Source organism: Dipteris shenzhenensis, chromosome 24 (assembly GCF_047967505.1).
Source record: "Dipteris shenzhenensis isolate YYH24624 ecotype China chromosome 24, Dip_SZ_1.0, whole genome shotgun sequence".
Taxonomy (NCBI): domain Eukaryota; kingdom Viridiplantae; phylum Streptophyta; class Polypodiopsida; order Gleicheniales; family Dipteridaceae; genus Dipteris; species Dipteris shenzhenensis.
Window position 1 is genome coordinate 44379218 of NC_141619.1, and position 27567 is coordinate 44406784.

At 47.1% G+C, this 27567-nt stretch overlaps 1 protein-coding gene across 1 annotated transcript in view; it reads right to left on the reverse strand.

The window, feature by feature from the left end:
* The window catches only part of PYD2 (pyrimidine 2), a 112364-nt gene that overhangs the window by 46445 nt on the left and 38352 nt on the right, over positions 1–27567 (reverse strand). The window contains exons 3-5 of the mRNA XM_087395715.1: positions 24599–24650; positions 6375–6644; positions 5950–6161 (exon numbers count right to left, since the gene is read on the reverse strand). Coding sequence (XP_087251841.1) covers positions 5950–6161; positions 6375–6644; positions 24599–24650 — 534 coding nt within the window. The remainder of the gene's footprint in view (positions 1–5949; positions 6162–6374; positions 6645–24598; positions 24651–27567) is intronic.

The window sequence follows — 27567 nt, forward strand, 5'->3', positions numbered from 1 at the left end:
CTTCGATTGGCGAGCAGGGGAGGAGCGGGGGTGTCTGTACCTCCATCAACCCTTCTCTAGTTCAGCATGTGTGTGGTTTTGGCACCTTGATCCCAAGACGAGCGCTTTGGGTGGGCTTGAATATTGAGGGATCCCGCATCGGCATCCTCAATATCTATGCCCCGACCGACCTCAGACAGAGAGCCGCTTTCTGGAGCTCTTTGACAGACTTATTGCCAGAGATGGATTCTTGGATTGTAGGAGGGGACTTCAATAACCTTGAGACTTTAGAGGATCAGCAGGGACGGGGCCCAGAGTTCCTTGGTATAGCTCAGGCGGAGCAGGCAGATTGGGACTCCTTGTTCGCTGTGGGAGGTCGGGACAGCTGGCGGGAGCCTTCCTTTTGCAGATTGACAGGGAGTCTGGACTTCTCTTGGGGTTACAGGAGGGAGGGAGGCAGACTTCTGGAGCGGTTGGACCATTTCTATGTCAGTGATTGGGCGCTAGGCAGAGGTGGAGAGTCAGGAGTGGTTCCAGGGACGACCCTCTCTGACCATGCCCCAGTCATCCTAGTCCTGGACTTAGCCTCTCACTCCCTACCTCCACGCTCGTGCCGGATCCCAGAATCCATCTACTCCAGAGCAGCGGTTCGCAGCAGGATAGTGGACCTGTGGGAGCAGGATTGGGACCCCATGGGGGATATGGCAGCTTAGGTAGCTCAGCCGAGTCTAGTCTCATCTGTCAGCAGGAGGCGATTCAGGTCAGGCAGCAGTGGTGGGCGAAGGAGAGGGGTCTCAGACGAGATCTTGCCTCGATACAGCGGATGCAGCAGTCTTCTCCAGGCTCTGAGGAGCTCAGACGACAGGAGGTTAGAGCCCGAGCCATGCTAGAGGAGATCACCCAGTGACGCTCAGAGTTCTCGTTTCATGCTTCCAAGTCCTTTTGGGCTAGGAAAGGCGACAGGATGTGCAGAGAGTTCTTCAGGACTCATGGCCAGAGGTCAACAGGGGAACAGCTTCGATCTCTTAGAGCGCAGGATGGTAGTGTCAGGACAGATCCAGACAAGGTCCGAGACTTGGCGACAGATTTCTATAGATCCCTATTCCAGCAGGAGTCCCCAGACCCTCGTGCCCGCCGTTGCAGGGAGGAGGTGTGGAGGTATACACCGTCGCTCGTGCAGCCTAGCATGAGTGAAACCCTTCTCGCTCCTTTCACCGTGGTGTAGGATGCGGTGAGCGCTATTGATGGGCAGAAATGCCCGGGTGAGGATGGGCTCTCTAGAGCTTTCTTCACCACCTTCTGGGAGCAGGTCCACCAGCCCTTGTTCGCAGCCTTCCAGCATATCTTCTCCAGCGGACAGATGCTAGGACAGATGCTAGAGAGCCTTGCGACAAGCTTGATTTGCCTCATCCCCAAAGGGAGGGACCGTCAAGAGATCAGACAGTGGCGCCCTATCACCCTCCTCCCGACTGCCTACAAAATCCTTGCCAAGATGATCAGTAGCCGCATCTGCCCCTTGCTACATGACTTGATCCATGACACCCAGACTGGTTTTGTCCAAGATCGCAGCATTTTGGACAACATTTTCACATTCTCAAAGGCGACAGAGTGGGCCCAACACAGTGGCCAACACCTTGCCATACTCCTTGACTTTGAGAAGGCGTACGACAGGGTAGACTGGTCCTTCTTGGAACGTACACTCTCGGTTCGGTTTTCTGGACGAATGGATTAGAGGTATTGCTAGTCTCTACAGGTCGGCCTCCAGCCGGGTTATCATCAGCGGCAGGATGGGGGAGAGATTCACCCTTGAGCACTCGGTGCGTCAGGGCTGCCCGCTTGCGCCCTACCTCTTCCTATTTTTTGCGGAGGCCATGACTCACTTCCTACGAGCCCGTACCACTAGTCTTCGAGGGATGCGTCTCCCTATTCGGGACGATGCAGAACTTCTGGACTTCGAGTATGCAGACGACACGGCCCTGTATGTGCATGATGATATCGAGTCACTGGAGCGAGTGAGACTGTCCTTAGAGGTTTTTTGCCTAGCCGCTGGGGCGAAAATCAACTAGCATAAGTCAGTCGGTTTTCTTACGGATCCGGAAGCCAGCTCACAGTGGGGTATTTTCCTGGGGTTTCGTTGGATCCCTAGAGGACAGACGACACGTTACTTGGGATTCCAAGTAGGTCTGGATATCACACCGGCTCAGCAGTTCTTACCAGTCCTAGTCTCCATACGACGGAAGCTAGCCTTCTGGAGCACGGCTCGGCTATCTTTGGCAGGCAGGGCCCTTGAGGTCAATCAGGTCCTTCTTGCCACCGCTTGTGGTACGTGGCATCTTGCTGGTGTTTCTCGAGATCGTGTGTAGCCTAGCTGAGGAGACTGGTGCGGAACTTTCTTTGGTCTGGCTCAGATGGTTCCGGCACCACCAGAGCCCGGGTCGCCTGGCAGACGGTCATTCTCCCCCAGATAGAGGGCAGTCTTGGCATCATAGATCCAGAACTGCAGAGTCAGGCATTACTTGGCAAGTTAGTCATCCGCGGTCTGACCCCAGGAGGGCAGACATGGAAGCTCTTGCTTCAGCATGGTCTCAGCTCGTGTATCCCCCAGAGAGGGGATGATTGGCAGCCGTCTATCCGGTGGATTTTCACTTCTGTCCCACTGACTCAGCCCCGTTCCCCCTTCCTCCGTAGCCTCGTCTTGGTCTGGAGGAAGTTGCGGCACAGCCTCTCTCAGGTTCCCCCCAGCTGCCGAGAGGAGATAGACAGACAACCCCTGATCTGGAGCAGCTAGGTGACAGATGATACAGGTCGCCAGCTTGGAGAGAGATCCCATATCCCATGGGCGCTCTGGGCGCGTGGGCCTGCGCGCTCGCTCCGGGTTTGGAGGGACATCTATAGCCAGTTGAGCTCAGGCGAGCTAGCAGCAGCAGTAGGTACGGCACGTGGGATCCAGGCTCGGCGAGCGGAGATCGATGTTGCCGTTCCTGCAGGTTGGAGGATTCCCATGATCACTAGACAGCTCCTCCCAGGAGATGAGAGGTGGCTAGGGCAGTTCACACCCCGTGGCATTCCTTTGGTGGTTGCAGGCCTTTTCTCGAACTCCTCGATTCACTTCTTTTCCGTCGCCGATGGTAGCCGTCTCCAGAGCAGAGAGGCCGTGATCGACCCCCAGCTTCCTTGGCAGCGCCTTCGCATCATAGGGCTACAAGGGAAAACATGGCATATAGACCCCCTGATTATGCAGGACCAGGACTGGAGACTCTGGATTTGGGAGGGCCGCTCCTTGGTAGAGGTGGAGTGGGACACAGGGGAGTGGCGCTGGCCACCACTGGAGGCCTCAAAGAACCCTACCCCCTTCTTCTCATACAGTGCGTGTACTGGTAGGCGTGCTCTTGGGGCTCTCCAGCGCAGGCTACCCACACAAGCACATAGTTGGTATGCCCAAGGGATATCTCTGGTTTTTCTTTGCACATTCTGGAAGACTCTTTGGGCAAGCTGGCAGCTAAGGAAGATCTCTTACTTTCTTTGGATGGTGGCCCACAAGGGGCTACCAGTTGGCAGCTGGCTGAGGCAAATGGGGCAGGAGGGGCACTGCCAGATGTGTTTTCAGAAGGAGTCGTCCCTGAAGCATTACCTTTGGAGCTGCTCGCATGCTCAGACACTGTGGAAGGGAGTCATGGGGATCTTAGCGAGGGCTGCACCCGAGCTAGGACCGGTCACTTGGGGAGCCGTTTGCTGGTGCAGCACCGAGATGGGACATCACTTGGCTTATGAGTTCTCTAGGCAGAATCCAGTTTTCTTCATCACGCAGGCCACCTGGGCATACATGGACAGCTTCCCTTGGCATCTGACACAGACAGATGCAGGAGCGATGACTCGGCACCCAGTTTGGGAGATCATAGGGAGTATTGTAGGCTGGCATATCTGGACTTCCAGATGTGCGCAGACCTTAGGAGATCAGGCTTCTTCTGCTACCCAGACCCTAGCGGACATTTGGAGCACGATCATTCACACACTCAAGGGTCAGTGAGATCAGATTCAAGGGGAGTCCCGGGCAGGGAAGGAGAAGAGACGGTGCTTCCTTCGCGACTGGGACCATCGAGAACTGTTCTTCCAGCACTCTGCTCAGAGTCTTCAGTGGCATTACTCCCCCCCACCGTGGCTGTTTGTCCACACTCCGATGATTATGCCCTGAGAGGTTTGTAATTAGTATTTTGTTACCACGGGCTGTATCCGTTTTGTGATTACAGCCCGCTGGCCTTAGGCCCTCTTGTACTCTCGTTTTCAAGCAATATAACTAGCACTACTTTTTGCACAAAAAAAAAAAAGAACCTATGCATGAATCTAACAATGCAATTAAAGCATGAACCTATGCATCTCTGCCATCCCATCTAAATGTCCCTAAGTTGGAGGCAAAAGAGGTGTGGTGCTAGAAGATGAAGAATCAATAGCATTGCCACCACCCGTAGTGACAAGTGCACTAGCATGTACCTGTGACATGTACCTGTGATAGAGGTCTAACATCAAATCCTACAATGATATTCCACAAGTTCTTGGCTACCAACACATGATGCATCATGTACAACCACATGGCATAGTTGGTGCCATCTAACTTATCTTCAGGTGCAAGCATTCCAAAAAGATCACTATTTGCTATTGCAACTGGACTGAAATGCAAACAAATCCGCAAAGTTTGCCTGAACAATGTGACTACATACGTATTGAATGCAACTGTCTGATTCTGACAACTAAAATTCATTAATTGCACGACAATGCACAACAGATGTAATCTAAAATCCCAGATTTTATACAGCTTGTACAGACTGTACGGCCCATACGGAATGACATGATCAGCGGTCTACTACTGAGTGACGGGGGTAGCTGCTATTGAGGGGCAGACTTAAGATAGCAAGAGAAAATCCTCCTTAGTAGTGACGGTCAAAGATGGCACAGATAGAGAAGGGCAACCTCCCAACAATGGCGGTGGACAGAGTCTAAATCTGGTGGTAGCAACTGAGTCGAAAGCAGCTAGCTACAACTATAGACCTGCGCCTAATTGAGTCAACCACAGATAGTGATGACAGATTTTTTCGTCTGAGATCAAATTTTGGGGAACTCCTCTACAATGAAGGAAGTGGCTGCAGCAGTAGCTCCCTGTACAAAGTGGCGACCAAGAATGAGATGATTCCTCCAAGCGTGAGGCGGCGGCAGATTTGTGCAAGGAAAAAGCTAGTCAATGGCAATGCATAGGAACGGCAGCGGCTGCATATTTGACACACTAGAAAAGAGGATACGACTTATGGAGAACCCACACGAGAAATCTCCAGATCCCACACAAAATGGGGACGGCGGACTGGATCTAAGACCTGCTCTAATATCACTATAGGGATGCAAGAAAGCAGGAGACAACAAATACATATGAACAGTACGTAGATTGTAGAATGCGTCAAAAATAGAAATACAAGTCTCATGATAGCTAACTCTAGGTAAGCCTCGGATAGGATTAAAGGTCTTAATAGTCATACGCTGACTAACTGGCCTAACTATCCCAAATGGACTGAAAGGTAACTTCAACTAGCTGTCCTAGGCCTACAAGGTCATACAAGGTCTAGGTCTAACAAAAGGGTGGCTTCTCCCTCACACCTCTTCTTAGCTTGTGCTATATATATGGGTTCATTGTGTGTTTTTCAGTTAGTTGCTGCAACTTTCTCTTGTGCATTGAAGCCAGTAATTCAGTGTGTGGATTTCAGATTCTACCTATGCTATTTGTGTTAAGGGAATCACATTCTAGTGATTCTTCACCATCGTTTTCTTTCAAGGGTGAGAGAGGAGGCCCAAATGCTTCCTGCTGTTGTAACGTTTGAAAATATATCCAAAAGTTACTGCCAAAATTTTCCAGTTTAACAGTGACCAACAGTATGCTGAGAATCAGGAAAACAAAGGCTAACAGAGGAAGAAAGACAAATCACATACTATAGAAGGCCTTGAAATGCCATGTCCTTCAGGACCAGTTATACCCAACTCAATCATTCTAGCTTGGCCCTCTGCCACAGCATCGCCATTTTCTGCATGAACTTGTGCTAATGCACCCAACTCCTTGCATTTCTTCAAACCTTGCAATAGTTGCTCATCTGTGACCATGAGTGATCCCTTGTATGCCATAAAGAACTTGAATGAGTTGATACCTACCAATAACAACAGGCACGTCAAAATATATAAAAGACAATTTAAGACTACGTCTCTAAATATATTCTGCAAATAGGAAGTAGCAAAGAATTCATTAGGATCAATTGATAACGCTCCAATCTAGCACCCTCAACCTTCAATACCATGTTCTCTGTAAAAACATGCAGCCTTGTCCATCCACAAAGAAGCCTTGAGAGAAAAATCAGATTCACCTTTTTCCTTTACAAGAACCTCCATGTCTTTTGCAACGCCATCATTCCAAGATGTAACAGCCATGTGGAACCCATAATCCATACAAGATTTTGCAGCCTTGTGTGAATATTCTTCAAAACCTGCAGCCAGGTTTCCATCAAGAGGCAATGCAAAGTCGATGTGCATAGTTGTGCCACCAGCCAAAGCTGCAGCTTGCCCAGAGAAGAAGTCGTCACATGTCTCTTGGCCCATGAAAGGCATTGCCAAATGAGTATGTGGATCAATCCCACCTAACAAATCCCTCAAAGAGTCAATACAGCATTTGAACAGAACAAAATCCTATTTAAGTACTCTAGATAGGAAAAAACTCTAAGAAATAATGTGATTACGCACATTAGGCCAAATTCCTCCGCATACTTTCCCTTAGCCATGTTCCTATTTCTCTGCAGTTATGCCTTCGTTACTAGGAGTGAACCAACAAAACCATTGAAAAGCCTCTAAATCACATAATCATTTTGCCTTTGTGTCACTATCTATTCCTACACAGATTCTTCCCAATGAAGTTTACCAAAGGAAACGGACCAAGAGTCATGTATGATATGGAGCATTATGAAAGGTCATCAAATGCATTCAGTAGTCAGTACGGGACTTATAATGAAGATGAGTATATGTGAGCATTCCTTTTTTGGTTATGAAAAGATTGGTACAAGATGGAGACCTAAAATTTTACTTGATACTACAAAATGCAATTCATTAAGAGCGAGTGAGAGAGCGAGAGAGAGAAAGAAAAAAAGAAAGAAAGTCTATTAACGTCCACGGAAGACCAAGAAATCTATGGGACAACATGAAAACCAATTAGTACATCAGCTTAGGGAGGGTAGCTCCCAGGGAGTGCATAAAGCAGCTCCATTTATTTAGAGTAGCTACATTATGACTTGGAAAGAAACATAATCAGCCATACATTAGTTTAAGACTCAGTCTTTTGGCTTGGATTTAAACTCTTTAATGAGTGCTACGCCCTCACGGTACACTACCCATTTTCCATCATTCCTTGCAGCCTTGACCTTAGCTAATTCCGTTGCCTTATTTTTCAATTGATCTTGTGTAAGCTCTTCAACTATCCATATCTTAGTTCACTTGATGATATGATATGATTGTATTAAAGTCCACTTGAAACCCTTCAAGATCTATGGGACTGGTGACCACTTTTATTATGTTTTCGGTTATGAGAAGATTGGTCCAAGATGGAGACATGACAAATTGCTTGATACTACAAAATGCAATTCATTAAGAGAGAGAAAGAAAGAAAGTGTATGAGAGAGAGAGAGAGAGAGAGAGAGAGAGAGAGAGAGAGTAGAGGGAGATGATATGATATGACTGTATTAAAGTCCACTTGAAGATCTATGGAACTGGTGACCACTATTAGCTAGTAGTGGTCTTTTATCCAGGGATGCCTTTCTTTTTAACTACAGTGGCAAAGATGATTGGATAGATGATGCCCATCACACTTTGCCGCATTCACTCTAGTTCTCTTAGTCGAACAAGAGGTTATAGATCCCCATCCATTCATGAATAGAAAATTTATATGGTTGAGATTGGGCACTGGATAGAGGAGGCTCAATATGCATTGCACTAGGGGTTACCACCTTTGATCTTTTCACGCGGTTCTCATTGTTTCTGAGCCTGATCATATGCGCCGCTTTGCTAGTCCACGATTCCAGATGCATTGTATGTAGAGGAGGGTCTCATAGAGGATGTTTTACAGATATGGGTTTCTCATTTGCAATGTGGAGTATTATCCCCTTCACATGTAGCAGCCTTGTCTGGTGTTAGTGATTTTTAGTACACTAATTGCTAACATCAGAAGACTTGAGATTCTCAGGCAGGAGAGGGGCCTCTATCGACAATCAGCAATCCTACAAAGGGAAGAATAGAAAAGACCTACAAATGCTTGGATTCAGGAGTGCATTGCTACAGCAAGGGCTCATATGCAAATTTTGCTAGATCAAAGAGCATACTATGTCTTTCATGCACGAGAATCTTCTAGATTCAGATGGGAGGATAAGCCAATAAGCATTTTTTCTCTACTCTTTGTTTTAGACATTGTAGAGAGAGTGTATCTCAGCTTATTGACTCTGATAGGGTTTTGCAGAAAGAATCATGCAGATTACTATAGACTTTTATCCTTCCTTTCTTTCAGTAGATCTTGACTCACCTACTAGAGATGATGCCAAACATTAGGTGTGGCAAAGTGTTCCAGTATTGGTAAAACCACATATGACAAAATCTCTTGATGCCCCTTTCACCAATCCAAAATTCAGGACTGCACTTCTTGCCCTTCACAAGGGCACATGCCCAGGCTCAGATGGGCTGACACCTTTCTTTTAAATCATTTTTTGAGACATGATTGGGGACCATGTTACCGTGATTGGGCATTTGGGACGCTGGAACGATGCCCCGAATCACTTACAAAGGGTCTCATCCATCTTACCCTACAGGGAGGTTGCAGAGATTTCATTTCCCAATAGACACCCATCACTTTATTGGGAACCTTTACAGGACTTTGGCCAAAGCTATCGATCTGCGGTTGCTCATTCTTCCAAATCTTATTCATGATATGCAAACGGGCTTCGTGCATGGCAGAAGCATTTTTTATACTACTTTCTGTCTTTAGGAAGCTTCAAATTGGGCTATGCAAAGTGGCCAACACCTTGCCATTCTACTCTTGGATTTTGGAACAGCACTTGACAGAGTAGATGGGATTTTTTGGACGGCACCCTTACGCACTTGGATTTTCTGATGCATCGATTAGAGGGGTTTCTTCCTTATATATATCAGCACACAGCCAAGTTCTTATCAGAGGAGAAAGACGGGAGAAATTTCAGATTTCCAGATCAGTTCACCAAGAACCTGTTTGTGGCTGAAGAAATGAGCAAATATTTGAGATCATATGCAGACGTCATTGGGCTGATACTTCACCTCAGACAGGGCAAGTAACTCTTTGATAGTGAGTTGGTTGATGATACTACTGTTTTCTTGGACACCACTACACAGAACCTGACTTCTTTCAGGGCAGCCTTGGATTTGCTTTATATTGTAGCAGGTGCACCGATCAATTGGAACAAATCCAATGGCGTTTGAATTAGTGATGAGGACACCCCAACCTGGGGGCTGATTTTGGTTTTACTTGGATCTAGAGGGGTCTTTTTCTCAAGGACTTTGGGCTTCCAGGTCGGTGTGGACATCTCTCCTTCGCAGCAATTTGCCCCTATGTTGGAGAGTATGAGGAGAAAACTTCTTTTTTGGAGCTCAGTCAAACTTGACCTTGCTTCCAAGTTGTTGGTAGTCAACCCGTTCCTATTGGCCATGGCATGGCTTGTTTGCTCTTGTTGGTGCCATTCTTGGGATTGCATCAGTCAGCTAAAGACCTATAAGAAATTTTCTTTGGAGTAGACTAGATAGTTCAGTAGACACCAGAGCTTGGGTGGCTTGGGAGGCTCTGATTCTTCCCACGAAGGAAGAAGGCCTAACATAAGAGCAAAGCATTACTATGTAAGGCGGTGGTTGAAGAGACAGGGTAGCTAGCTAGGAACGGAATGGAAATATGGAAAGCATAATGAAAGGCAAAATGGAAAGGAAGGAAAGTACAAGTGCAAGGCAATAACCAAAATACTCACAATGTATTGATAGCTTGATGTTGACTGATATGTTAGACAATAGACAAGTACAACAATATATAGTGTGCCACTAGACTCTAGAAAGTCACAATGTCTATGGGATATCTCCCAATATGACACGTGGCATGTCTAGGACTCACTAGATTATAAAACCACTAGTACACTCATTTTTTACTCACTTTGGCTTCATATTCCAACAGTGGTTAGAGGACTTTTTCCAAGACAAGAACCATGGAAAGACATCTTCATTCGTAGTATGCGGTCCGTGTTCTCCTTCCTTATGTGGAGATTAGATGGAGATCATGTGCAGCAGTGCTTCATGGTGGTATCTAGACCCAAACCCAGATCACATTCCTTGGAGTCATGGAGGACATGGCTCTATGGAGGTGTCCCCATAAATTCTTGCAGTGGGATCCAGGGGAATGGGAATGGATTGATGCAGGGCGCTGATGGAAGAGCCTCCCCTTCTTTCAATATACGTTCCGTTCAGCTAGGAAGTTTCAGCTTAGCCTCAGATGCTGGAGGCCCATCGGAGCTTCTTATTGGGAGGTTTTTTAGATTCCTGCTGATTTGCATAAGTAATTTTTGGAAGAGACTCTAGAAATCCCTCAGGACTAGGAAAATTACTCTTTTCTTTTGGCTTTCTATTCATGGAGGGATTGTAGTGAATCAGTAGAGATCCAGGTTTGCGCCACATTCCACATGTATTCATTGCCTTTATCTTAAAGAGTCTATTCAGCATTGCTTATGGGATTGTAGACAAGCAAGGATCATTTGGAAAGGGATCGCTAGACTATTGGGCCCATTTCCACGTTCTCCTTTTTTCATGGCCTGGGACTAGCTAGCCTGGCTATCACTATCCAAACCTTAGGTGTTTAACAAGAGACATGACTGTTCTTGGGTTATTTTGGTTCGATGACATTTGGTCGAGTTGCTCACTTGATGGCATTCCTGCCCGTCCGTATATACGTCCACATGCCTCTATGGACACTTCTTGGGAGATTCCGGCAGGCATAGCAACGTGGCATATTTGGAGATCCAAATGCATAAAGCCTTTAGCTAGTTCCCAGGTCCATCTAGCACACACTTTGACCAGTATTTGGGGGAGTATGCAGGGATCTTTATGGGCAGCCTCTACCAAGAGGACTGTCTTCTTCAGAGAGTGGAACGGCTCGCCATTCTTCTTGGAGTGCCCCATAGGGTTGAGGTGGCATTTTCAGTTGGATTTTCTCTGGCTCTCATAGGGGAGTTTGATTTTGACCTATTTGGGTTATGTTTTCTCATGATAGCATGATGTATTTTCCTTTGAGCCTTGCTCGGGGAATTTCTTTCATACTTGGAAAAAGTCCTTTCTTTGAAAAAAAAAAAGATAGGTAGCAAAAACTTGTTTTGAAAAGGTAATGGAACCAGCCTCTAATCTCATAGTAGGGGCAGTACTTGAAGATCCATTTGTCGTCTATCTCAATAGGCTAGTAGTCACAACATCAAGCATATCCTCTCATAAACATGGACAAGCCCCCATCTTCTTTCCATCCGCAATCTGTGCGATGAGACTCTCACCTGACCTAAGGTGATCTTTCATGTATGTGACAAGGTGATCCAAGGATACTCAACTCTCAGAACGAAACCATCCTCTATAAATGACCTTGATAAAACGTATGCATCATATGAAGATACAAGGGTGCTCAATCCAAGGCTAGGAACTACTAGCTGGCTGCAAAAGATCGGCTCAGATGACCTGGAGCCTCTTGTTGGAGAGGTCACTGCCCCATCTATAAGCCCCCATATGAGGAGAGCATGGGGGGGGTGAACCTAAGCACAAAAGCATGGCACCCAGGTGCTAGTGAAGGGACTGGCAGAGGCAGCTCAAGGCGTCTTCATGGCAGGATGCAGTCACGGAATAGGCGTCCCGGATGGCAAGGGTTGCAGGCAGGATCTCGACCTGCAGCAAGCCCTGGACAAGGCGCAATGACAGCAGCAGGAACAGCAGTGCTTTGGGGTCTGGAAAGCAACCTGGCAGGCCAGCACAGCAGGCTGGAACAGGTCTCACATGGAGGCAGACAGTGGCGCAGGGCCACGTGGCAAGGCGGGGGAGAAAAGGCTGGACTGGACCCTGTATTTATAGGGCATCTGCCCTTGAAAGGTGGGCCAAGGGCCCTTGTAATGAGTGCCCCAAAAGGGCAGCCCACAGTCCCATAAAAAGGGAGCTGTGGGTCGGTTTTGGTCGGCCAGGGGCAGGGGGCTGAACCGACCAGCAGTCGGCCCTTTCTAGGGCTGCTGGGTCGGTTGGCTGGCCAGGCTCTTGGGCCTATATAAAGAGGGCAATCAGGCCTCATTTCAACATCATCTGGAGCAGCAATTCCACCAGCAGAAGGAGCAGCAGCAGGGCTACCTTTGGGCCTACAGTCAGGAGGAGAAAGAAGTATCTTGTGCTGCAGACTTAGCTTGCAGGAAGCTGCCCATCTAGACTGGTTTCCAGACAACAAGGTGGAGAAGATCATTCTAGACGGAAAGTCTACTCACGCTCGAGGTGGAGCACGCGGACTCTAGTCTAGAGATAGCCAGCAGATAGGAGAAGGACTTTGTGGTAAGATCAGAGGACCACACCATTGGTGGGACTCTAGATCTGTCTCTCTTGTATTGTGTCCATAGTTGTGGACGGAAATATATTATTTGGTGGTTTCTCTATCTAGTTTGGTTCATTGTCTATTGATGAGTCTGCACACCTATTGAATGCATATAAGTAAAGAAGTTTGTGATTCCACACCCACACCGCACACTGTGTGAGCTCCTGGGCATTATTTCCGCTGCGTGTACCCTCTGTTGGGTCTTTTCTAACATGGTATCAGAGCCCAAGTAGGAGGCTCACAGGTGTGGGAGCCTGAAGGCAGGGACCTTGCTGAAGGACGACCCTGATTCAGAAGCTCTAGGGAATCGACTTCCACGACTGGAGGATTGTGCCCTTGCGAGAAGGAGGGTGACTCAGGTTCAGTCAGGTGCGTTCAGAGTTCTGGTTTACTGAATTTGAGTTTGGTTGACTTTGCTGTGTGGTATATATAGCAGAGATGTCGCCATCTACAGCCTCTTCAGCCCCTGCTATCCCTTCCTCCTCCTCCAGTTTTCTCTCTTTCACTATCCCTAACTTTGGAGAGTCTGGGAACCTGGACGAGACTAATTACCCGATCTGGAAAGTGAAGATCCGGAGTCATTTAGTGGCTCGGAAGTTGTGGAAGCTGACCACAGGAGAGGAGTCGAAGCCGGAAGACTTGGTGGACAGTAAAGGGAAGGTACTCATGGCAGTAGACAGAGAGGAGCTTGAAGCTTGGGAAGAAAGAGATGCCCATGCCCTGGCAATAATCATAGGGACTACGGCGGACTCTGTTCTTCCGCATATCCAGCTGGCCGAGACGTCAGTAGAGGCGTGGGCCACCCTGAAGGATCTGTACGAGACAGATAATACCTCCCGGATCGTGCTTCTTCAGCATCAACTTTACAATCTTGATATGGAAGAAGGCGATATGGTACATAGCCATTTGACGAAGGTCAAGGTGGTGCGGGATCAGCTGGCAGCAATTGGTCAGAAGACAGACTCATGCCATCTGGCCTTGATGGTACTAAGGAGATTGCCTCGGAGTTTCAAGAGCTTTGTTACGGCTGTGACAGTAGGACAAAGGACCAAGCCTCTGACATTTGAGGAGTTGTGTCCATTACTGCTACAGGAGGAAGCTCGGGAGAAGCTCTACAATGAGGACAAAGATGACAAGGCGATGCTGGTGAAGGATTCCGCTGGTAAAGGAAAGGGCAAGCCTAACGGTGGCAAGTCCTATAAAGATAACTCTGACGATGAGGGGACTTCGAAGAGGAAGCACAAGAAGAAGTGTTTCTATTGTGATACGCCCGGACATTTTGCAAAGGACTGCAGAAAGAAAAAGGCGGATCTGAAAAACAAACAGGAGTCTGACTCAGATTCAGAGGGAAAGGCCAAAGCTAATGTGGTAATCAAAGAATTGTTCCTGGTGACATCACCGAGTGTTACCGAGGTCAGATATGTTGATCCAGAAATCACAGTAAGGATGTCTGACATAGAGATGTGGGTCGACGAGGAGTCAGATGCCTTTGTGAAGGTGAAGGACAGTATGGAGCGCTTGGTACCTTCCAGGTGTGTAGCTGTTGACACTGACACGAGGGTGGATTCCATGGAAAGCCCTAGGGTCTCATGGTCAGATGAATGCTGGACTTCAGAAGGGGACAGTACAGGATTACACAAGATCTTGGCGGGTGCCTCATTGAGGTACAGGGTTTGCTTTCAGAGCGAACATTCAGGCAGTACAACAGTCTGGTATGTATTTGATATTCTGCATTTGAGCCTTTATAGCATGCTGTGGAGGGATTATGCTCTTCATTTGTCTCAGGTGATAAGAGATTGGAAGGAATTGGCCTTCTTCGAAGGCAGAAGGGGAAGTATTGGTGCTTCTTCAAATCTCGGACGCAGATTGCTAGAAGGTGGTGAACAAAGAGTACTGAAGCCAGAAGAGTACCTACTTGAGAACTCAGCGAGAGTTCATGGTCTAGGTTATCTGGAAATATTCATTGGTTGCGGACCTTGCCAAAGGAAGGACGGGTTGAAACAGACCCTCAGAGCATGGTGCCTGGAAGACTCCAGGTTGTTCACTCATTATGAGGGGGACGACTGGAAGATCGTGACGGCTGGATTGCTCGAGTTCAGAGGCGGGAATGCGACTGAAGGAGGTGGTACCAGGAGGTGCTACCAAAGATGGACCTGTGTATCAGGATGGTGTGCCGAAGCAGAACCGGACCTGGTGGAGCAGAAGCCACTGGATGAAAAGCCAGGAAAAGATTTCGACACCGAAAGGTTCCAGAGGACTACGACCAGGGAGTTACTGGAGCATCTTCATCGACGTGTTGGCATTGGTCTAAGATGTGTCGGTGAGAGGGGGTGTTGGAGAGGTCACCGCCCCATCTGTAAGCCCCCATATGAGGAGAGCATGGGGGGGGTGAACCTAAGCACAAAAGCATGGCACCCAGGTGCTAGTGAAGGGACTGGCAGAGGCAGCTCAAGGCGTCTTCATGGCAGGATGCAGTCACGGAATAGGCGTCCCGGATGGCAAGGGTTGCAGGCAGGATCTCGACCTGCAGCAAGCCCTGGACAAGGCGCAATGACAGCAGCAGGAACAGCAGTGCTTTGGGGTCTGGAAAGCAACCTGGCAGGCCAGCACAGCAGGCTGGAACAGGTCTCACATGGAGGCAGACAGTGGCGCAGGGCCACGTGGCAAGGCGGGGGAGAAAAGGCTGGACTGGACCCTGTATTTATAGGGCATCTGCCCTTGAAAGGTGGGCCAAGGGCCCTTGTAATGAGTGCCCCAAAAGGGCAGCCCACAGTCCCATAAAAAGGGAGCTGTGGGTCGGTTTTGGTCGGCCAGGGGCAGGGGGCTGAACCGACCAGCAGTCGGCCCTTTCTAGGGCTGCTGGGTCGGTTGGCTGGCCAGGCTCTTGGGCCTATATAAAGAGGGCAATCAGGCCTCATTTCAACATCATCTGGAGCAGCAATTCCACCAGCAGAAGGAGCAGCAGCAGGGCTACCTTTGGGCCTACAGTCAGGAGGAGAAAGAAGTATCTTGTGCTGCAGACTTAGCTTGCAGGAAGCTGCCCATCTAGACTGGTTTCCAGACAACAAGGTGGAGAAGATCATTCTAGACGGAAAGTCTACTCACGCTCGAGGTGGAGCACGCGGACTCTAGTCTAGAGATAGCCAGCAGATAGGAGAAGGACTTTGTGGTAAGATCAGAGGACCACACCATTGGTGGGACTCTAGATCTGTCTCTCTTGTATTGTGTCCATAGTTGTGGACGGAAATATATTATTTGGTGGTTTCTCTATCTAGTTTGGTTCATTGTCTATTGATGAGTCTGCACACCTATTGAATGCACATAAGTAAAGAAGTTTGTGATTCCACACCCACACCGCACACTGTGTGAGCTCCTGGGCATTATTTCCGCTGCGTGTACCCTCTGTTGGGTCTTTTCTAACACCTCTCTTGTTAGATAGATGCATGGTTGGGGCATTGCATTGGGATGGCGGAAATTCTCGGAATATTACAATGGTATGGTTATGTAGGCTAGACTTAGCTTAATTATTCTAGTCTGTAGTGTTTTTCATATCTGGGTTTCATATATAACCTAGGTGTTATACTTTATAGTAGAACTATTCAGTGAAGCTTTGTATGTGGATTACACCCTCATATCTTGTGTCCACTTTGTGACTCCCCACAATTCCAACATTTGGTATCAAAGAACATTGTTTTCGCATGCGTCGTGCCCATCACCTCAAGCATTCTACCTTGTTCACTTCGTGGACAGTTCTCGCTTTGATGTGTGTTCTCCTCAATGTCTATAGTCGCGTCACTCTTGCAGCTATCAAACGTTCATCCTCCCACACACTTTAGGATTTCCATTCACATGTGCATAGATGCGATCCATGTGAAATGTGGAGTGGAGATCTTAAAAGGGCGAGGGCGAGGGCGAGGGCAAGGCAGGGAGGAGGGGCAAAGCAGACAGGAGGAGCCGTGGGCAGCAGGGGGGAGCTCACCGAGCAGCTCCTCCATCCAGTGGCAACTGTTTTATGCTTGGTACTTCCGGTTCCACCCTTCTATCGAGGGGACTTGACTTTGTGGGGCCTGTCATTCCTAGCCCCAAAAAGGGGAACATGTATATCCTGGTGGCAACAAACTATGGCACCCAATGGGTTGAAACCATGCTAGATGACATGCTCAGCCCAAGTTGTGGCTACCTTTCTATAGTGCAAATCATTCCCAGGTTTGGATGTCCCATTGAGTTGATGACGAGCAAGGGTACACATTTTCTCAATGAGGTGATAGAGGACTTGGTATGACAATTTGAGACTGTACATAAAACACCCATGTCCTATTATCCAAGGGGTAATGGTTTGGTTGAGAGCAGAAACAAAACCATATGCAGCATCCCACCATCTACGTTTATTTCAGGATCTTCTCAAATGATTCAACTCAAAGTTGTACCTTAATTAGGGTGATGCTTCAGGGAAGGCAAAGCGGCAAAGAGAGGGTTCACACGTGCAGGGATACAAGAGGCAAGCAAACTGACACAAGGCCTAGGAAAGTCAGTTTTGAGGGAGGATCATTGCCACTTCCAGCCGAGTGTCCCCCGCTTCATGAGAATGATATGCTGGCACATTACCTAGCGTCTTCATCCCAACAATCATTCTCCAATGTTGCATAGACACACCTACAAAATCAGGAAAATGAGCACCTCCTGTTGGCATTAAGAAAAGGTGATCTCCTGTGTGTTTCAAGGAAAAGGACTTGGACAATATTTTTACAATCGCCCTACAAGAGACCCTTGAAGCAAGATCCAACACAATCAGGGCTTCAACCTGTTACCTCACTCTTGATACTCCTACACAAAATACAGGGTCATAAAGGGATGACTTGATGACCATGACTAGAAGAGATCGTATACAAGGGATGACCTAAAGACTCAAACCAAGAACCATGCACAAGGGATGGCATATGATCTATTCACATGACCATAGGGCTTCAACAATGACATCCATTTGTACACTGAAGTGACTAGGCAACTTATCTACTTGACCAAACATACCATGTGGTCACCAGGATAGTTAGAGGGGACGATAGACAAGATTGCTAACATACAAGGTGATCTGACCCCAAGGCCACTTGATCGAGCCACTAGGTCTGTGCTGAGTGGCCAAGTTTCCTACAGTGGTGGCATTTTCCTTGAAGTATCGCCACCTCCACCAGACGCCCAATGACTGCTCTTATCATTGAGATCCTCTACTACATGCTCAGTTCAGTTTGTTTCTTGTCCTCTAGAGAGAAAGCATAATGTGATAAGAGGTGAGATTCCAGGATGCTTCCATTTGAGATCCTCTAGCTAGACCCAAAAGGGTCACCTATCCACTACAAAATCACCAAGGTACAATCTGCTAGCTCCACCACGAAGAAAGGAAATAGAAAAGAGGAGGGGATAGGATAAAGAAAGAATTGAATAGGATAAGAAAGGGGAGGAAAGAAGGGAATGAGTGACGCACAAGAGGAAGTAATGAAGGGAAAGGAAGCAAGAAAAGGAAGGGGCAGAAAGAGAGCGCAGAGAGAAGAAGAACCCACCGAAGGAAGTGGGCAAACAAATAAACGGAGTGGCAAAGAGTGGAAGGCATATTAAAATCTGCCCTCAAGCTCCTTCTCATTCAAAAAAGGGGGGCATCCAAAGTATTACCAAGCCAACCCAAAGGGCTGGTGAAAATGCACACACGAACAAGGGGGGGCGCGGGGGGCCAGGGGGAGGGAAAGGGGGAATCAGCAGCCCAATGGAAGGGTCGTCGGGAGGCAAAAAAGAAGGTGGAAAGAGAGACACTAGACAGACAGGGTGGAGGTGGAACAGTGGTGGGGGGGCTAATGGGACATCCCAAAATCCAACCCATCACAAGCCCATGGGTGTTGTGGCAGAACAGAGGACGGGCATCCCAAAGAGGGACCAAAGAAGAGACAGCAACAATGAGGAAAAGACGGAAGGAGCGAAGTGGGAGGGATAGGAAGATGGAGAAGGAAGGATGGAGCAGGAAGAAGGGTGAGGTAGAGGCAAAGGAGGGGTGGGCTGTTGAAGCGAGCTCATCACAAAGTAGGGGAGAAAAGTCTCATCTTGAGTGAGGATAGCAGTTCTCCCTTCCCTCATGTTTAGTTTAAGATTTTGGACAAGCTTTTGATCTCCAATATTGTTTTTAGACAAGGGATCTCCGTTCGCACAAACCTTGCAAACTTGTTAAGAACACATCCATCTTCCAAAAAATTTGAAAGACTTTGCAAGAAAAAACTATTTGGGGTACACTACCATGGTTGATGCAAGATCATCCCATTTGTTGATAGGTGGGTCCAACGCTTACAAAAGTCCTACTACCAGCCTAAAGCTAGTGAAATAAGGAGCGCTACATGCCGAGTGCTAGAATGTAAGAATGTGAAGGTGTAACACAAAGCATACCAGAAATGAAGAAGAAATCAAGACAACATTCAACAAAGAGGGGAATCCAATGGAAATAATCCAATTCAATACTATTACTTATGCTTAGCTCAAGCTTGCTCAACACCTCTCCTCTTAGTCTTCTTCACTCCCCCTTGCTCCCTAATTGATTCCCATACAATGAATACATACCTTCGTCCCCTCCTTGGAATGTATTACCCTCCATTATCAATAGCAAATGTAATGACATGAGTACCTAGTAGTACCCAAATTAGTATGCTAATCAAGGGGAGAAGGACGTTCGTTCAGACGTCTCTGAAATCGGAGACATATTGAGTGAGATAGGAAGGAAAAAGAGTTATGTTAAGTTATAGGTCAATGCCTAGGGGCAAAAGGGGATTAGAATAATTAAAGTGTAGGAAAAGGGGTCAAGGAACCTTAGAAACCCTAGTACCTAAGGTCTAAAGGTTAACCTAGGTCTTAGGGAGAATCGAAGGGGCACATTTAATGAGATGTGACCACTCGTATGGTCACATCCCATATTCCATCCCTTCTATTGGAAGGAGGCTCCTGTCTCATAAGAAGAGTAGTCCCGGCACATAGGATAGGTCCTACGCACGTAGGTAGGTCAGCCTAGAGTAGGAAATGAATAGGATAGGGAAAGAAATACCCACCATAGAGGTCACGGGGGCGCTTACTACAGCTTCAAAGCTGTAGGAGGGCCAGTAAATCAGCCATAGAGTCATAGGATGGAGGGAAATTAGAGATTTAGAGATGAACCCGGAAAATCGGTCCATTACATTTGGTATCTGAGCCACTTTCCACGCAAAGCAGAGAGGAGAGCACATCTGGATCACCCAAGGATTTATCTGCAAAGGGAAAGACATAGCGAGGCCTTCACTGATTAAATGAGTTTCAAAGGCCAGGAGAGTTGGACATTGGACGGTGTTCGATCAAGCACAAAGGTTTGAACATGAAGAAGTCGTGCCCCCTCAAGCTTGTCTAAAGTGGGACGATACAACAGATTTTTCAACTGTTGCAACGGCAGTGGCAAGAATTAGATCGAGACCATGACCGAGATCATCGCAGATGGAACTAAGAAGCATGAAGCCAACAATAGTGAGATACACAACCAGATGTGGTCCAAATCGAGGTGGATACTACACGTAACGGCATACCAGGCCTTTGAGAGGGTTAATGCAGCCTGAGTGCCTTCCCTTGAATATAACAAAGAAATCAAGTGTTGGAGGTCGAGACAATCCAGAATCGGTTGATTTTGATGAGAAGAGGCAAAGCCAAGCAAGAAATCAAAGGATTGTGGAAGGACTTTCGAGGGCATCTCAAACGACTAAAGGAGCTTCAGGTACGCAATGCATAGCTGCAAACAAAGCCCTGTGTTGGAAGCCCCATGATGTCCCACATCCACGACGATCAACCACAACGACACCGTTGTCGCTCAGATGCATGGCCGGGGTAAAAACCCCCAAATAAAGGTTCATCGAGTGGCAAAAGATTATCGTTCAGAGGCTCGAAAAGATTGCGCAAAGGCAAATCTACAAGGATCAAATACACAGGGTAACTAAGAGATTGAGGGTACCCAAGAGTAAGTGAGGGTTTTCCACATTTGGAGGCCACTTTACTTGGATCCTTGAAGGAGGCTACAAATTGTCTCTTTGAGAGTATGATGGGAAAATACATTGTAATGGATTGAGAATTGGACTTACCACCCAATTGTTAATCTATTTCAGCCTGGTAAACTGAAACTGAAGGCAATGTATTACTCAACGTATTACTCGAAGATATCAAGAGGAATGCTACCAATAGAAGAAAGAAAGAAAGAAAGTTTATTAAAGTCTTCAGAAGACCGATGGGTCTATGAGACTGTGAAAATCTTGATACAACGAGCTGTGGTAGTGGAGCTACTAAACGAGCGTCCATACCAATGCAAAATGCAAAATGCAAAAAATGCAAAAAATGCAGAATGGCAGTACTAAGTCCTAAGTACAACATAGTCATGTCGATGGTCGACTATATATCAATCTCAGCGTCATCATCAATATCATCATCATCCCCAGCAACAGCAAGATATCAGGATGGATGAGGCAGTGGAGGCATGAAGTCGGCAATAGAGTGTTGTCGGCCACTCAGAGGTGTGGTCCTAGCACGTCTCCTGGTCGTAGCTCTGCGTCTAACCAGGGCTACTGTGACCCCCGTCGGTCGGGCTCCAACTCTAAACAAGGAGGGGATGTCTCCAAGTGTGATCTGTGTGTCGACCCTCTGTCTGAGCTGTCGGGTCACGAGCTCCAGGTCATGGTCATGTCGAGGCCTCGTCTCGTTGGGGTCCATGTGATCTAGCTGAAAGAACTCCGTGATAGATCTCTAAGAGGGATCAACCAAGGAAGAAGTCTGATCCTGTCTCCGTGCTCGGAGTATCCTATCGCGGTGTCTAAGTGCCTCATGAATGAAACCTGCCAAACACCGCTGGTCTGGGTAGGAGAGGAAATGGGCTAAAATCCCATAACTATCGCTGAAGAGACAGTGGAAACGTCCTCGGATCTCATAGTACACATGACACCTGAAAATGAAATGCTCCTCTGTCTCAACCTCCTGTATGTCACATAGTGTGCATATGCGCAGCTCCCTGGGTAGTCGCTCTGCTCTGCCGCTCTCGATGCGAAGTCTATGTGAAGAGTAGTTTCAAGCTGGTCACTTGGGACTAGACCATTTGTTTATTTTGCATGAGAAGTTCTATGAGGTGCACCAAAGGAAGGACAACAGGGAAAACCATAGGGCGCTCACAAAGATAAATATTCTTATCTTTTCTTTGATTATTATGAACACATAAGATAAAGTGAACCTAAGGGATTAGGGTTGCATTAGAAGTGTTAGGGTGAGTGGTAAGATAGCAAACAAAAGAGATAAGGGTTATCCTGGAACCCTAGAAAATTTATAGTGATTAATTATGCATGTAGTTCACAAACATTTTAGATGAGGACAGCTAAAAATTAAGCAAGAGGGAATGTAATGACATGAGTACCTAGTAGTACCCAAATTAGTATGCTAATCAAGGGGATTAGTCAAGAGAAGAATGTTCGTTCAGAGGGCTCTGAAATCAGAGACATATTGAATGAGATAGGAAGGAAAAAGAGTTATGTTAGTTATAGGTCAATGCCTAGGGGCAAAAGGGTATTAGAATAATTAAATTGTAGGAAGAGGGGTCAAGGAACCTTAGAAACCCGAGTACCTAAGGTCTAAAGGCTAACCTAGAGAGAAGCGCATCCCCTTCTTTCGTTACACGGTCAGTAATGCCAGGAAATTCCAGCTCAGCTGTAGGGGATGGAGGCCCACCAGAGCTCCTTATTGGGAGAATTTTCAGATTTCTGCAGACTTGCAGAAAATTTTTTGGCAGAGGCTCTAGAAATCCCACCGGAATAGAAAAATCACTCTCTTCTTTTGGCTTTCAATTCATGGTGGGATAGTAGTGAACCATTGGAGATCCAGGTTCGGGGGGCTGACCCTACTTGCCCTCGTTGCCTTTCTGCTTCAGAGACAGTACAGCAACAGCACTGCCTTTGGGATTGCAGACAGGCGAGAATCATATGGAAGGGGATTGCAAGACTTTTCAGCACTTTTGTTCGCCTCCCCTTCTATATGACCTAGGGCTCAGTGGCTTGGCTCACTCTTCCAAGGCCCCAGGTTTTCTTTGAGAAACATGACTCGTCGTGGGCTCTTCACAACCAACGACACCTTGTGGAGTCGTGCTCTTTAGAGGATGTTCCGGCCACTCTCTTCAGGGCTGCTCATTCCTCGGTTGACTCTCCATGGGAGGTTTTAGCTAGCATTGCAGCATGGCACATTTGGAGAGCCAGATGCACTGAGGCTATGGAGGGTTCTCAGGTTCACCCTTCTCAGACCTTGGCCATTACTTGGACAGATACGGTACACACTCTGATGGCCACATGGGCGACCATGCAAGGATCCTCTCGAGCAGCCTCCACCAGGAGAGTTATTTTTCTCAGGGATTGGAGAAACTCTCCCTTCCTTGCTGAGACTTATACAGGGTTGAGTTGGCATTTTCAGCCTCAGCCTTGGTTTCTTTCTACCTCATTCTTCTGAGGTTTTTTTATTACATGCTTAGCATGTTGTATTTCCGCACAAAGCTTGCTCTAGCGAGTTTCTTTCTTACTTAATAGAAGTCTCTTTTTTGCCCCAAAAAAAAAAAAAAAGGTTAACCTAGGTCTTAGGGAGAATCGAAGGGGCACATTTAATGAGATGTGACCACTTGTATGGTCACATCCCATCTTCCACCCCTTCTATTGGAAGGAGGCTCCTGTCTCATAGGAAGAGTAGTACCGGCACAGAGGATAGGTCCTACGCACGTAGGTAGGTCAATAAGATAGGGAAAGAAATACCCACCATAGAGGTCACGGGGGCGCTTACTACAGTTTCAAAGCTGTAGGAGGGCCTGTAAATGAGCCATAGAGTCGTAGGATGGAGGGAAATTAGAGATTTCGAGATGAACCCGGAAAATCGATCCATTACAATGAACTCGTCTCGCCTGTCAAGCATCTCCTCACTATTGGCCTTCTTGTTATCCATCTACTACTCATAGCGTCATTTCAAGCTATCGGAATGGCTAACGAGTTCAACCCTATTTCATAAGTCCCTTGATTACTCTCCTTAAACATCCCATAAAAGTGAAACAAGATCGTCGTATAGTTCTTTGTTCTCCCCGAGCCACTCTTAGCCATGCCTCCATGGCAACCCACCTCTCTCCATCTCATACCACTACTTGCTGTCAAAAAGCTCCTCTATTTCACTTTTCCCATACCTCCAAAACACTACTCATTATTATGGGAAATCACACACGGCTACCTCTAAATTGTTGTTTTTGAACTGAAGATGACTCATGTTCATTTCAAAGGTTGTCACTAGCTTGTCATTTGGCATGTTCGGAAGGCACGTTGTTCCCAAACATGGTGGCTCACTACAAAACAAGAATCTCTAGCATCACCTTGAGCTCTCTTGGTTCACACACTCTCATGTATTTACATGAGACTCATGAGTACCTCCAAGAAGCTCATGACACACAAGGCCCTCTCAATGCCTACATTAAAGACCAACTCTTGTTCTTTACTTTGCAAAAGGGGAATAAGATGGCACTATTTGCCTCCTGTATGGCATCTAAAAATTAGGCACGCTTTCCTTTTAGCTGTCACTTTCTGCACTACTAAGGTAAGACATTTTCTGATGTTTTGTATTCCTTACACTTTATGTAAAAGGTTCCACGATTTTGCGTAGTTTAAGGTGGTGGTGGTGTGTTGCAAGGAGGGGGAAAGGGGGGGGAGGGGGTATATGGCTGCATGGGACAAGAACCAGCCCTATCTCAAACTAGGTCACATCTAAAAATGAAATCGAGATCCACATGACAGAAGGAACATAAAGTTAAGTATGATACCTCAATTCACATTTGTGCATTCCCTTTTGTTATAGAATTACCATCATAAAAACTTGTATATTAATTGAGAAGACGATCACCTGGCATTACATAATGTCCAGTTGCATCGATGACTCTTGTTTCATCAAAAGCCTAAGAACAATGAAATTTGCAAATCAATAAGGCCTTTATCCAAAAAAACACAAATACATCTCTATTCCTTTTTCTAAAAGATGAAGATGTCAAAAAGATGAAGGAAAAGATATCCTTTGTTGCTCACATTAAATTCTTACAGACAAGGATGCATATAAGTAACATGAGAGGAAACTGCAAGAACATGAAGCCTCAAACTGAAAAAAGAGAAATAAAGTTATTAAATTGCACAGGTCTGCTATGCCATGCAAGAACAAAACATATTGTTGCAAGCCTTGTGGAGAATGGAGTAGGAGAGGCCTAAATGGAGATTAACACGGAGAGTGCCATGTGGCATAGGAGTTATCCCACATATGAGGGGTTATGGAGAGGCCTTGGGGAAATGGCCATACTTGTATTTGAAGGGGTTTTGGAGAAGATTGTCTTCTTATGAGCCTTCTCTCATTTGAATCATGTAATCTCTTTTCCACTTGGTAATTCATTGTTCTTTGTAGGGCCTAGGACACTTTTGAAGATCTAGTTGCAGAGGTTGAGTTCTTATCCTCCTCCTCATGTGATAAGTGACATCTATTTGAGTTGGGGGCAGTCCATGACCTTATCATCTATAATGGTCTCCAGAGATGGCCATCATCTAGAGGACCCACTTGTTTCCCACATGGGGGGGAACAAGTATAGTGAGCTACCTACTGGGCCCATTAGCCTTTGCCTCATGGATACACAACTTCATTGTACCCCCTCCACCACTCGGGACTGACCACTCATACCTAGCCTTATGTATCTCTGCTACTATGCCAACCACAAGGAGAGCTCCTCCCACGCCTGTTCGCGTCCAGATCCACTTTGACCATGCCCTTGAAACACTATATGTGAGCCACTTAGCCAGAGAGCTTCTGACCCTACTTGAAGATGATATAAACCTCACCATGCCTCGGACACCCTAGTCTCATTGGTACAAGACGCTACAGTTCTAGCACAGATGTTTAACCATCCTATTTGCCACGGCTTCCCACCTGCTTGGAGCACTACCACTATTTTACCAATACACAAAGCACGAGACCCCATAGATGCTGGGAACTACCGCACCCTCATGATTGGCCACACGTTGGCCAAGATTTATGGACTGGTACTAGAGAGGGAGATCAGCAATCATACAGAGGCCAAGGGCAGCGTGTACTAGGACAGGCAAGATTACGGGGACAACATTCCACTCAAGATCACATATTCACTCTTAAGAATATCATTGAGGAGGTGAGGTCCTGACACTAGAAAGTCTATGCTTGCTTCGTAGACTTTCGGAAGGCCTTCGACACTATCCCACGATCCCACATGATCAAGAGAGTACACAAGATGTAGATCCCATATACTTTGATTTGGGGCTTGATGAGCCTATATGAGTCCATTAGAGGTAGAGGTTGTGCCCCAGGAGGCTTATGGGATTGGGTTGAGAGCAAATAGGCGTGAAGCAAGGTCGCCCCCTTTCATAGACTCTCTTTGGACTCTACATTGATGAGATCACATCCTTCATAGACTGCCTAGGGGACGAGGGATCACCACTGATCGACCTCATTATACAAATATTGCTATATGCTAATGACATAGTCCTCATATCATCTTCAACAGAGGGGCTGCAGAGACATCTGGAGGCCCTAGAGTGTTCTGCAAAGAGAAAGAAAGAAAGAAAGAAATTTTATTAGAGTCTTTGGAAGACCGATGGATCTATGAGACTAAAAGAAAACCTGATACAAATCACAGTAAGGGTGGAGCTACTAAAACGAGCATCATCACCCGTGCTGAATCCTAAGTCTGATCATACATAATCAAATACATCTGGGTATGACAATGAAAAGAAAAAAGACTGGAGTGGAACAGAATCCTCCGTATGTCATGTTGCCCTGGCTGGTGCATAGCCGATGATGGGACGCTGGCGTCCGTCAAGGGGTCCCGTGCGTCTCGATCTCCTAGAGGAGGCTCGACGCAAGACCAGAGCCACCGTGACTCCCGTGGGACGTATCTCGGGTCTAAACAATGACGGGAGGTCTCCCAGAGTGATCTGTGTGTCCCCTCGATGTCTCGCGTGTCGTGCTACAGTCGTTGGGTCGGGATCTCGGGTCGGGATCTCTGTCACGTCTACGGCTAGAGACTGAACGATTGATGCCACTCGATGAGAAGAACTCTGTGATCCTGCTCTAAGAGGTGTCTGATGGTGTGGCCAAGCCCCGTCGCCTGAGTAATACTCTCTGTGTCGGACCCCCTCGTGAATAAAGGCCGCGAGGCATCTCTGATCTAGGTAGGCAAGGAATCTAGAAAGGAGCCCAGAGCCGTCTCTGAAGAGACAGTGGTAGCGACCTCGGATCTCGTAGTACACTGGGCACCTGAAAATAAAATGCTCCTCCGACTCAACCTCCTGACAGTCGCACAATATGCATATGCGATGCTCCCAAGGGATCCCCTCTGCTCTGCCGCTCTCTATGCGGAGGCGGTGTGATGATACCCGAACTGTCCGATGGAGATCTGTAGTGAGTGAGGCATATGAAGCTCAGTGTACCCTGGTGGTGTGATGAATCCCTCCTCCGAAATACGAAGACAGTAATCTCTATAGAAACTCAGCTTCACTGGAAGCTCCCTCGGCTCCAACCAAGTCCTAAAGGTGTGTAGCTGCAGGAGATCCTCTCGAATGACCTGGTTGGTGTGTGGCCCGATCAGGATGGTGGGTGGGAGTACCGAAGGGGCATTTAAACTGTACTAAAAAGGAGGTATCCTATCGATGTGAAACCCTAGTCTCACAAACCATCTGTAAGTCCGTGCATACCAGCATCGCTCATCTCCCTTTGCTGCCAACCTCATGGAGGAATCGACAGCCAACCATGGCAACCTTTGTCTCTCTGATGTGCAGTCCCCATATGATCTAACCCGGTGT